The 10602-nt window shown below is 30.5% G+C and overlaps 1 protein-coding gene and 1 pseudogene across 1 annotated transcript; one reads left to right on the top strand and one right to left on the bottom strand.

Annotated features, from left to right (window-relative positions):
* On the top strand, nucleotides 1-581 carry LOC138939506 (uncharacterized; annotated as a pseudogene).
* A 909-nt stretch (nucleotides 582-1490) lies between these two features.
* Nucleotides 1491-6799, bottom strand: LOC138939415 (uncharacterized). The gene is made up of 4 exons (XM_070307176.1): nucleotides 6680-6799; nucleotides 6430-6585; nucleotides 3807-4090; nucleotides 1491-1951 (listed from the first exon to the last, which is right to left on the bottom strand). Exons 2-4 carry the CDS (start codon nucleotides 6568-6570, stop codon nucleotides 1804-1806), a joined length of 573 nt encoding a protein of 190 aa, XP_070163277.1. The 5' UTR covers nucleotides 6571-6585; nucleotides 6680-6799; the 3' UTR covers nucleotides 1491-1803.
* Between the last annotated feature and the right edge of the window lie 3803 nt (nucleotides 6800-10602).

Here is a 10602-nt window from a genome sequence, read left to right as displayed (position 1 = left end):
ATGGCGGCACAATGGCTTCAACCCGAAAAGAATGTCTTTTACTCGAGCATAAAGGGATCACTAGATAGTATCGCATTAGAGGTACTGGATTGCCTCAGGGAAAAACATCCAGATCATTCGATATTCTCGTTGGCCGTTGAAATTTTTTCATGTTAGAAAAACAGCTATATCGATAATAATCAGTGGGACGAAGCAGAAGGGACGCAGATTATGGACACACTCGAGAAATATATACTTGGCAAATTTCAACTATGCAAATGGGGAATGTCTTCCAACACAAAGTTGTGTATAGATAATGTAAGTTATTATAGATTATTATATATAATAACTTACTTAATTATGGCAAATTATATGCTATAAGCATGACCATATATTTGTTATATCTTAAAAAAATATTCTTGCTCTAATTAATTTCTCTATTATAATTTCTGGCATAGGTCTTAAAAAAGAAATATGGCCAAGAATTAATTTTATTAATAATATATCACAGTCTGGCCAGAAGATTTGGCCTACGTTGCGATGTAATGCGTTTGGGTTCTCCTACTCCTCATTTTTTTATCGTTTGGAAACCAAACTTGTAAGTAGAATATTAGAATTAAAATTATATCTGAACCATTCGGAATTTATACTCTTTATCATACACATACGCACACATATGTACAATATATAATTTTTTATTGTTTGTAGTGCCACGTATAGTTCAAGAAATATAAGATATTTTAATATAAATTCTAAAAAATTCTTGTCTTATTATATTGGTATATATATATATATATACATAAAAAAATATACACAACACAGATATAGATGTATATTTTTAAATATGTGTTTACATAGCTAAAATAATTTAGAAGATGATATATTTCATCATAGCAACATTTATTGACGCAAGTATTCATTTAAGTGAGAAATCGAACGTGTACCCTTTCTAAAAAATATTTTTAAAGAATATGATATTATTTTTGTAACATATTTTGCAACCAATATAGAGGATTATTTGTCTATATACAGTCGAAAATTTTTAAACTAAATTTCTTTATTCTCAAAAAACATTTAACAATAAATATAAATTCTTTTTTTTATGCCGTTTTCTAAATATATGTTTATATATTTACCACTTGATCATGTATGCATAAAATGAAATTATTGAAACGCATTTAAGCGTAAAATTTATATTGGGCTTGTATAATTTGTTTTAAAATGTGGGAAGATCAAATAAATGAATGAAAATTAAATAGGAAACTCAGAATAAAGAATTTGTTTAGTTTTACGAGATTAAAACGACTCGAATGTAACAATATATAAAAAAATATATATTATAAAAATTCATGCATGCTAATTTTAATTTTGCATCTTCTCTTAACAGATTAATACGTTCGCCAAATATTGAACGGTAGATTTATGAGTGCGTTGGCGAATAAAACGATATCGCTTAATATCGAAATAATTCTTTCTTGATGAGTATTTAGTTGATTATATTTCCTCGTAATTCTAAAAATTTGTCGGAATAAATATTTAGGCGCATCTATATACAAGAAAGATATCAAAATTAAATAAAGTTTAATTAAAATCAGCCAAGAAATAAGGTACCTTTATGTATCTTTCAACCTCGTTTTCTTCTTTAATTCATCTAGTCACAGTTTAAAAACTATTCATGCCTCGATATTTTTATTCAGATAAAATCATTTCGGCTGCTGAGACAGAAAGTATTGCCAAGAAATATAGTTTCCTGCTATCAAATAGCGTCACGCGAGAATGTATTTATCTTTGCCAGTCTTAGTTATAGGATTAGCTGGAATCATTCTATTGCGGTGGCAGATAACTCCGATCCACGTTGGTTTTTGCTGGCGTGATGCCTTCTGGTCTCGGAAGTCTGGGATGTCCCGTTTCTCCAGTCGCAGCAGCGCCTAGCTTGAATCCAGCTCGGTTTCCGTTCTCGTCAGCGGTGTAGCTAGCGAATGCAAAGATTGCCTTATGTTATGCTTACTTATCTCTTCCTTCGAGAAAATATACGCTTCTGCGTTTTTAATTAAGACATTATTAAAATTAGATGTAAGAATTATCTTATTTTCTAAATTAAAATAGTTGCCAATGCCAAACAATAACAACAAAAATTTGAATAATTAATTAATCGGCTTACATTCAAGTATCATTCTTAAATAATTTTCAACATTTATTGATCCAAATCCAAACTCTAGTTTAAAAAAATTTAATTAGCAATCGAATATCCGAAGAACTTTGACCTTACATTGAGATTCAGCTGACAACCATTTAAACTTACAATCAGAAACACTTAGATATATAAAGTCTGATTTATATAAATAATAAAATAATTAAGCGCAACGTGTCAATTGCGCTCAAAATTTTGGCTCTAAACTTGGAAAAACACTTACATCATGGTAACATATATAAAATATATACCAGGGTTGGGAAAGTTACTTTATAAAAGTAACTCGTTACCGTTACCGTTATTTTTTCTAAAAAGTAACTCGTTACCGTTACTCGTTACTAATTTTAAAAAGTAACTCGTTACCGTTACAGTTACTAAAAAGTAACGAGTCGTTACAATTTCCGTTACTTTTTTACAATACAAACTAATAAATTATTTTGCATAAGAAAAACTTTTAAAAAATTGTAAGCAAGATTTCATTCAAGGTTTATTACAAAATAAATGATTAAATTTTATCGAAATTCTTTATTAAATTTGAATAAAATTTGTTGCTCCATAGTATCATCATTTAAATGCCCTCTTTGTGGTGTTAATACAGAGCCACCGATGCTAAACATTCTTTCTACAGATGCACTGCTTGGTAGAGCTGTATTATATTTAATAAAAAGTTTTTTAAGTTTTGGATAGTCGTTTAACATTTCTATATTACAATTATTTGATTTTAAAAACCGTTGCAATTCTTCTTGTTCAGATTCATTTTGCACCGTTTTTTTCTCAAAAATGAAAAAATCATCGTGATCGTCAGATTTTCCAGCTTTTGAAGAATTTTCAGTTGATCGGATTCCCAATAAATCCTCCAAGTAATTTTCAGCACGTTTTCTTTTTTCTCCGGTTAACCAGTTTAACTTAAATTTTGGATGTAAACATGCTGCTATTATTAATTCTTTTGTTTCAAATATTGTAAGAAATTTAAAATCAAATATAGTAAATTAAGCGACATTGTTTGTTTTATTGAAATTAATACTTTTGAATCAATAGTTTAAAATAAAATAATATTTTTCAATTAAATCCTTATTTAAAATTAAATAACATATGTATTAATCAAATTAATAAGTTACCTTTTATTTAAACCTTGCTGAATAGCTTCAACTAATGAATGGCAATCTATAAGGTCAGATTTATTGAGATTTTCTAATTTTCGTTGCAAGGTACTTAGAACTGGTAGTAAATGAGAGCTCTGCTTTTCCGAAAAGATAAAGCTCTCATTGGATATCGCGCGTCGCGTCATCGCACTGGTCTGCAAGAGCCATAAGTTGATCAATCACATTCAAGCATTTTTACAACATTTTAAGAATGCTAATTGGTCGATTTGCTTACGGCTTTACGGTTAAGATAAAAATTTTATCACGCACAATAGCAAGAATAATATCTTAAATAAATCAAAAAATTTGAAAAAAGTAACGATAAAAGTACCTGTAAATTCGTTACTCGTTACCGAAAAATGTAACGAAGTTACTTTTTCCGTTACAAATAAAATTTGTAACGCCATTACCGTTACAGTTACCGAAAAAAAATAACTGTAACGGTAACGGCGTTACAAGTAACGCGTTACTTCCCAACTCTGATATATACTTACTGAACGGAAACGGGGATCCCTTCGGGACTCTTATAGGAGAAAGATCCTTCCACTACTCGGACTAATTCGCCATCCACAAGTTTGAAAGTGGCGATCTCCTTCCTCTCGACACCATCCTCGCTAATGACATTGGTGGAAACCGGTGGACTCGCGGCGATCTTTTGCTCGCTTTCGAAGGGCGGTTTCAGGATCAAACCGCCGGAGCCGCGTGCAAATAGTGGTGCCTTTTGATCCGGAGACAGCTTGTCGGTAAAGCACACTGGGCATGACAGCAAACACCAAATCTATAAGAGAGAATTTAATTTCACTTTCATTTCATTTTAATTTCACATCAGTTATAAAATGTATAAATCTTAATTCTGCCTATTTTATAAATAACACTATATACATTATCTCTCTTCATAATATTATACAGGGTGTCTACTCAAATTTTGTAAAAAAATTCCCTGATCTACCAGGGTATTCTTGTTCAAAAGAATTTCAAGTCAAGAAATTATTTTAAAGATCTTTAGGTGCAATTTTCTAAAGTAAGTTTATTTATTGTATGCATTTTTTAATGCTTTTCATTCGTACAAAAGAAAAACATAGAGCCACTTAACGCTCCACGTGCTACATTTGCAAATATGTCGAAAAAAAGTGAAGCTTTCGTAAAATAAATATTTTTTACTTGCATAATATTTTTCTTTTTTACTAAAAATTACAACAAAGAATATATATTGTATATTCAAATTTTCTTAAAACATTGAATATATATAAACAGAAAGAGTGAAATAGATACATATTTATAATATATTTTAAATACATAATTCATAACTTGGCCTATCGGCGGATGGCTGACTATTTGCAACATAAAAACAAAATTATTAAAGAGAAAATTTTTTTTTAAATTCCCCGAGAATTTCCTAATAAAATTCCATGAGAATTCCCTGATCTTTTCCAGATACGAAAGAAATTCCTGCGACTTCCAGATTTTCCATGTTTTTCCAGAGTGTAGATACCCCGTTGTAATTATATTAATAAATAATAATTATATATATATATATATATATATATATATATATAAACAATCAGAAGAGAAGTGCGTTGCATTACAGACATATGTGAAAAAAATAAATTTTTGAATTGTAGGATAAATTTCTTTTTGTCTCGAAAACTACTCGAGAAAATCGATTTCGGGAATCGACAAGCTAATAACATCTTTCCTCGTCTTTGAATGGTTGGATAATTAATGAACTATATCTATCTACAAACGACCGAAGAGAGAATTATCGAGGATGACCCCGCGACCGATGCGGCGCGCCGCGTTGAATAATCAGCAATCGGTGTTCGTCGCGTCCAGTGATGATGATGGTAGTGGATCCCTCTGAAAAAGGACACTTTCTACTTAATCGATGACCGGCCGTCGGCCGGGCCTGCGTTTTGAACGCTCCGGGGCCCGATAACCGGCCTCGCGGTTATGAAGACGCAATCGCGGGGCCCCGCGTCTGCGTCTAAAAGGAACGATGCTGGGAATCGCGCATCGTTTCGACGAAGATGAACTCTCAACCCCTGCCACACTGTATATAATAAGAGACAACCGATGCTTAACGGTGTCTTTTATCTGAGAAAGATGTAACTGGTTCCCAAAAGGATTGAGCGTTTGAGTTATTAATCTAACGGCTGTTATTAATCAGTTCTCCGAGCATGAAAATATAAATATGAAAAGGAAATTTAATGCAAAGGTTAATAGCGGGAAAGAATGTTGTTTATATTGCGTCATTGAAGATTTGTAGAAATAGTTACAACATTACCTGTCGGATTAAACAGCAATTAACACGATATTAGAAGAGAAAAAAGCATGCGCATTGTTAATTTATGTGCTCAGAAGAAGATTAATAAAACTCTAACAGGATATCTATCCAAAGTTTGTAAAAAAAATTTCCTGGGAATCCCCTGATTTTTAAAATAATTTATTCAAAATTCCAAATAAAATTAGAGAACTTTTAGATGGAACTTTTTAAAATAAGTTTTTTTTTGTATGCGTTTTCTAATACTTTTCATTCATACAAAGAAAAAATAAATCACTTAAATTTTTAATATTAAATTAAAAAATGTACTGAAAAAAATTGAATGATTTTTATAAGATAAGCATTTTTCATTTGCATAATATTTTTATTTTTTATCATCAATTATTAGAATTACAATAAAAAATGTGTATTCAGTATTTTTGGTATGACAAACATATAATCAAAGAGAAAAAGATATATATTTATAATATATTTGAAACGTATAATTCACAATCATTGGCCAATCAGATTGTCGATGCTTGCAATATCAAAACAAGATGATCGAAGAAAGAATTTTTGAACAAATTTCCTGAGTTTGAATAAAATTGCATTAGAATTCCCTGATTTTTCAAGGTAAAAACGATATCCATGAGAATTCCAGGTTTTCTAGGTTTTTTCAGGGAATAGACACTCTGTCTAAATTAAATATATAAAAAGATTAATCAAAAGATTCATTAAATAATTAAAAAGATTAATAAAGCTCTAACGCTTCGATGAAAATTAAAATAAGCCTAAAGCATCTATCGCATGATTTTAGAGAGGCATCGATTTATCAAGACTTCTCTATTTTTTCATACTATGGTACTTATTCGGATTCTACGGCGGGGGGCGATGCGTGGCGCCGGGCGTAGAGTCGCAGCTGGTAATCGAAAGATTCCAGGTTCGATTCCGCTCGGGTCCCATCCTCCCATATGACCCAAAAAGAGGTTTTCACACATTATCCTATATAATGCCTATATTGGTTTATCATATATTATCCTATACCTATCATATATTATCCAATACCTATATTACTTTATCATATATTAACCTATTTAATACCTATACCTAGTTAATGGTGTATAGACAATTCCTTTCGGAAAGTCTCCCAGCCATATCAGAGAAGAAGAAGGATCGTACGGCGCACATTATGCGATGCAAACGATTCAGTTAATGCAGTAGTGTATTTTCCACAGACTTCTATATAATACTAGACTGCTAACTCTTGCGAATACATGGCGAATACACCCCGAAAAGTATGTACACACACATGCGCACACAGCACATATACACATGATTCCTATTTAGATCACGCATGCGTAGATGTTTACTTCTCATACGTAATACATACTTTTCGGGATCAATTTTTCAGTCAGTATAAGGGAGTCAGCGATCTAGTATTATATAGAAGTCTGTGATATTTTCCCACAAAGATGCAAATGCAGCGCGGAGTTACCAACGCAACGAGGTTGCGCGGCCAACGCGAAAACAAGCAATTCGCGCCGTTCGTGTAATCGGCCGCGAATGGCATGCGACATCCAGGGAATTTTGGTAGCCAATCGCATTTCCCGTTACGACGAACTTCGTCTAAATATAATTTGCAACGACGCGTGCGCATACGTTCTCTTATCTTTCTTGCTGAAACGCAATACCGGATCTTACTATGGATGGATTTCATATCCCACTTTTTCCATAAAAATATAATAAAAAGTTAAAGCATTGTATTTTGAAATAGCAATTGACATCGAGTTGAAACACCATATCAAAGTTAATTAAAAAATAGAATAATATGTATCTTATAATAAAAAGAAAATTATTATTGCAAAATGTTATAAAAATTATCATGATGTTCTTGATTAGTCTCCGATAAAAGATTATCTTTTTAGAATGACGTATATAACGGTAATTAAAGTTTCTAAAATTGTTTACTTCTCATATTAAATGCAAACTAAACTATTGTATATGAATAAAATAAAATACAAATATATATGCTAATAAATAAAATAAAATATATATAAAACGTATATATATATATATATATATATATATATATATATATATATAAACACATTAAAAAAATGTATTAAATAAAAAAAAATTCTTTTTCACTTGAAAAAATAATTTATTTAAATACTTGCAAAGAAATTCGTAATTTTAATCAAGCAGCAAATATATTAAAATTAGTAAAATATATATAAAAAATAAAAACAAAATATGCTTTTATTTGTAAATAAAAAAAATTTGATTTTTTATTTTTATTATATTAAATTATTTCTTTTAAAAAACGAAAACATAGGTTTTCTTTCTTTTAATAAATAATTTTTTATCTTCAAATAAATTATTTTTTTTTATTAAAATTTTAAATAATTTATTTTAAAAATTATAATTTTTATTACATGCAAATAACAATTTATTTAATATTTTTGGAAACAAACTATATCTTTATTTAACTAAAAAAAATTAAAATTAACAAAATGTGTTCGATTAAAAAAAAAATTATTTTCGGTGTATATATAGAATATATATGTATATGTAGAATATGCATTAAAATGGACAACGATTTTTTTCACGCGCGTTACGCAGAGACGTTGAAATTTTTCTCCGCAAGACATACCAACGAGTAAATAATCCCGCGACGAACCATCGTGTCTGTCAGTTACGACAACGATAACGACGACGAAAACGAAGAGGACACTTCGCACTGCATCACCCGGAATAATATCTCGCACAAACACACCCTATATTACACCGGGACTATATACAGAATCCTGTCGGCGGGTCCGTACTCCTGCGAGCCCCCGGTCTTATATACCCGATGAAAACGACGGGGGACGCTCTACCCCCCTCTGATCACTATCTCGAGAAGACGGCTATTTGCGACTCGCGATGTGAGCGACTGTTCATGCTGTGCGCCGTATTTATGCGTGTGTATTTATAAGCTGGAGAACATTATTTGAAAACCGACAAATAACAAACCGACAAATTGAAAGATTATATAGATAATATTGATTCATTGACAGGAATCAAATGTCATTTAGCAGTCTCCTTGCACATATCGATAGTAACAGAGTATTTCGTCAGTAGTAAATGACAGATCCTACTTTTTATGAAGGAAAGAGATTAACATTTAACGTATTAACCCTTCATGGGATTGTTACTTTTCTACTGTTCGCATTCATATAAGTGTCATTCATGTAATCTCGATTAGGTAATAATTCGTATGTACAGGATGTCCTAAACCACTCGTACATCCCTTTTCTTTCAAAAACTAAGCATTTTAGAGAAAAACGCTTTGAACAAAAATTGTATGGTTTTGAGGGGAACATAAGATGGTGTCATTGGTTTGACCTTGGATGGCATCGTTAAGGTCAAGTCAAGGACACCTTTAATTTCTTAAATGGAATCCCCTATTTTTTATTGCATATTCTTATAGCTTATGTCAAGAGCTTTCCAAAACGTTATAATAAAGTATTTTTTTATAAAGTATCTTTTGAGTTATTTTATATTTTAATCTGACATATTTTGATATAAATGTCGTAACGTAAAAGAAGCGAAGTAAAATTGAAGCTCTTGCGCGTATCCAAAAAAGATTAATTCTTTAAATCCGATTAATAAGTAAACACATACGATTTTCTATGTATACAGATTTCGAAGGTGTAAATTTTCAATAAAAATCTTTCCGTCAATGAATAATATCAATTTTCATACGATTAATGATAGATTTATAGTTGGAATTGTGTTTTCTTGTTAAAAAATATGCCGGTTGAAATTTTTGTGTTAAATATTTAATACATTCATGTGTCAATTTAACATAATGCTGTTGTGTTAATTGAACTTAAATGTTAAATTATTAAAACAACTAAAAAAAAGTGTAATAATAACACAATGTACACATATTTTTAATTTTACATTTTAATAGATATGTTCCGTGTTATTAGTGACAGGATTTATCTGTTAAAATTTACAGAAAAAATATTGATTTTACTCTATAATAAGAGTAAGAGTGACTACAGACCGTCAATAACATTTTTCCAAGTTAACTTTATCATTAAAAGTTTGTGGATTTTATACAAAATTTATTTCAAGTTATTTTGAGAATTGTATTTATTTTTAAAATATTAACAGTATTATTGTCACCATTTAACATATCTATATTATGTTAAATTAACACAAATATTTGTGTGAATCGTTCGGGACATGTAATGTATCTGTTAAATTTAACACAAATTTTTTTAATGCGTTTGTCTTAAAAGCGCAAAAGTCCTTTTATTGTATCATTAACTCGCTCGTATTTTTATTTGGATATTTATTTATTTTTATTATAGAATTTTTATTTTTTAATTCGAAATCTCTCTTAACCAGAAAAAATAACTCAGTTATCGTGAAATGAAGTAATATTACAAGAATGAATAGATATGCGAGTTTAAGTGCACCGGGAGACACGCATGGATTTATCGTCGCCAATTTAAAGGCCACCGTTGTCACGACAATCCCGGCGATCTGGCTCGTTTTAAGGGCACGCGGACGAACAATGCGATCTCTGAACCTTTAATAGGATACGTTCGCTCCTAATAGGATGCGCCGCTGTTTCTCCTGACATTTTGTTTCTGTCACGATGCCACCGATAACGAACCGATTGTCGAACATGTTGCATTCCGACAACAGTAGCAGGGATCGATACCGATCCCGTGAATCGAATCGAGAATGAAAGGAGTTCGAGATAGAGATGTAGAGAAACAGTTGGAAAAAACGTGGTTTTTTTAATTAAAAAAAGAAACAAATTTTTTCTTTTTTTTAATATAATATTTTTTAAATACTTTTTTTTGTTAACAATAAAAATATTAAAATTCTTATTTTTTTATTTTTTTAAGTAATTTTAATGGATTAATAAGGCTTTTATGGCAAGTTATATCAAACTTGACATGATTGGGATAATTTTCAATTATTGTAGATACATAACTATATATATTATAGTCAATTGGAATGCGAGT

The sequence above is a fragment of the Polyergus mexicanus genome, unplaced genomic scaffold (assembly GCF_030449975.1).
Source record: "Polyergus mexicanus isolate NDT 795.1 unplaced genomic scaffold, iyPolMexi1.0 SCAF_14, whole genome shotgun sequence".
Taxonomy (NCBI): domain Eukaryota; kingdom Metazoa; phylum Arthropoda; class Insecta; order Hymenoptera; family Formicidae; genus Polyergus; species Polyergus mexicanus.
Note: the sequence above shows the minus strand (reverse complement) of the source record. Positions and strands in the feature narration are given on the sequence as shown.

Coding starts and splice junctions, on each gene's coding strand:
- LOC138939415 (XM_070307176.1), bottom strand. CDS start 6,570: ATGTGTGAAAACCTCTTTTTGGGTCATATGGGAGGATGGGACCCGAGC. Junction 4,091..6,429: donor GAATCCGAATAAGTACCATA/GTATGAAAAAAT, acceptor TCTCTCTTATAG/ATTTGGTGTTTGCTGTCATG. Junction 1,952..3,806: donor GGGATCCCCGTTTCCGTTCA/GTAAGTATATAT, acceptor TGCATTCGCTAG/CTACACCGCTGACGAGAACG.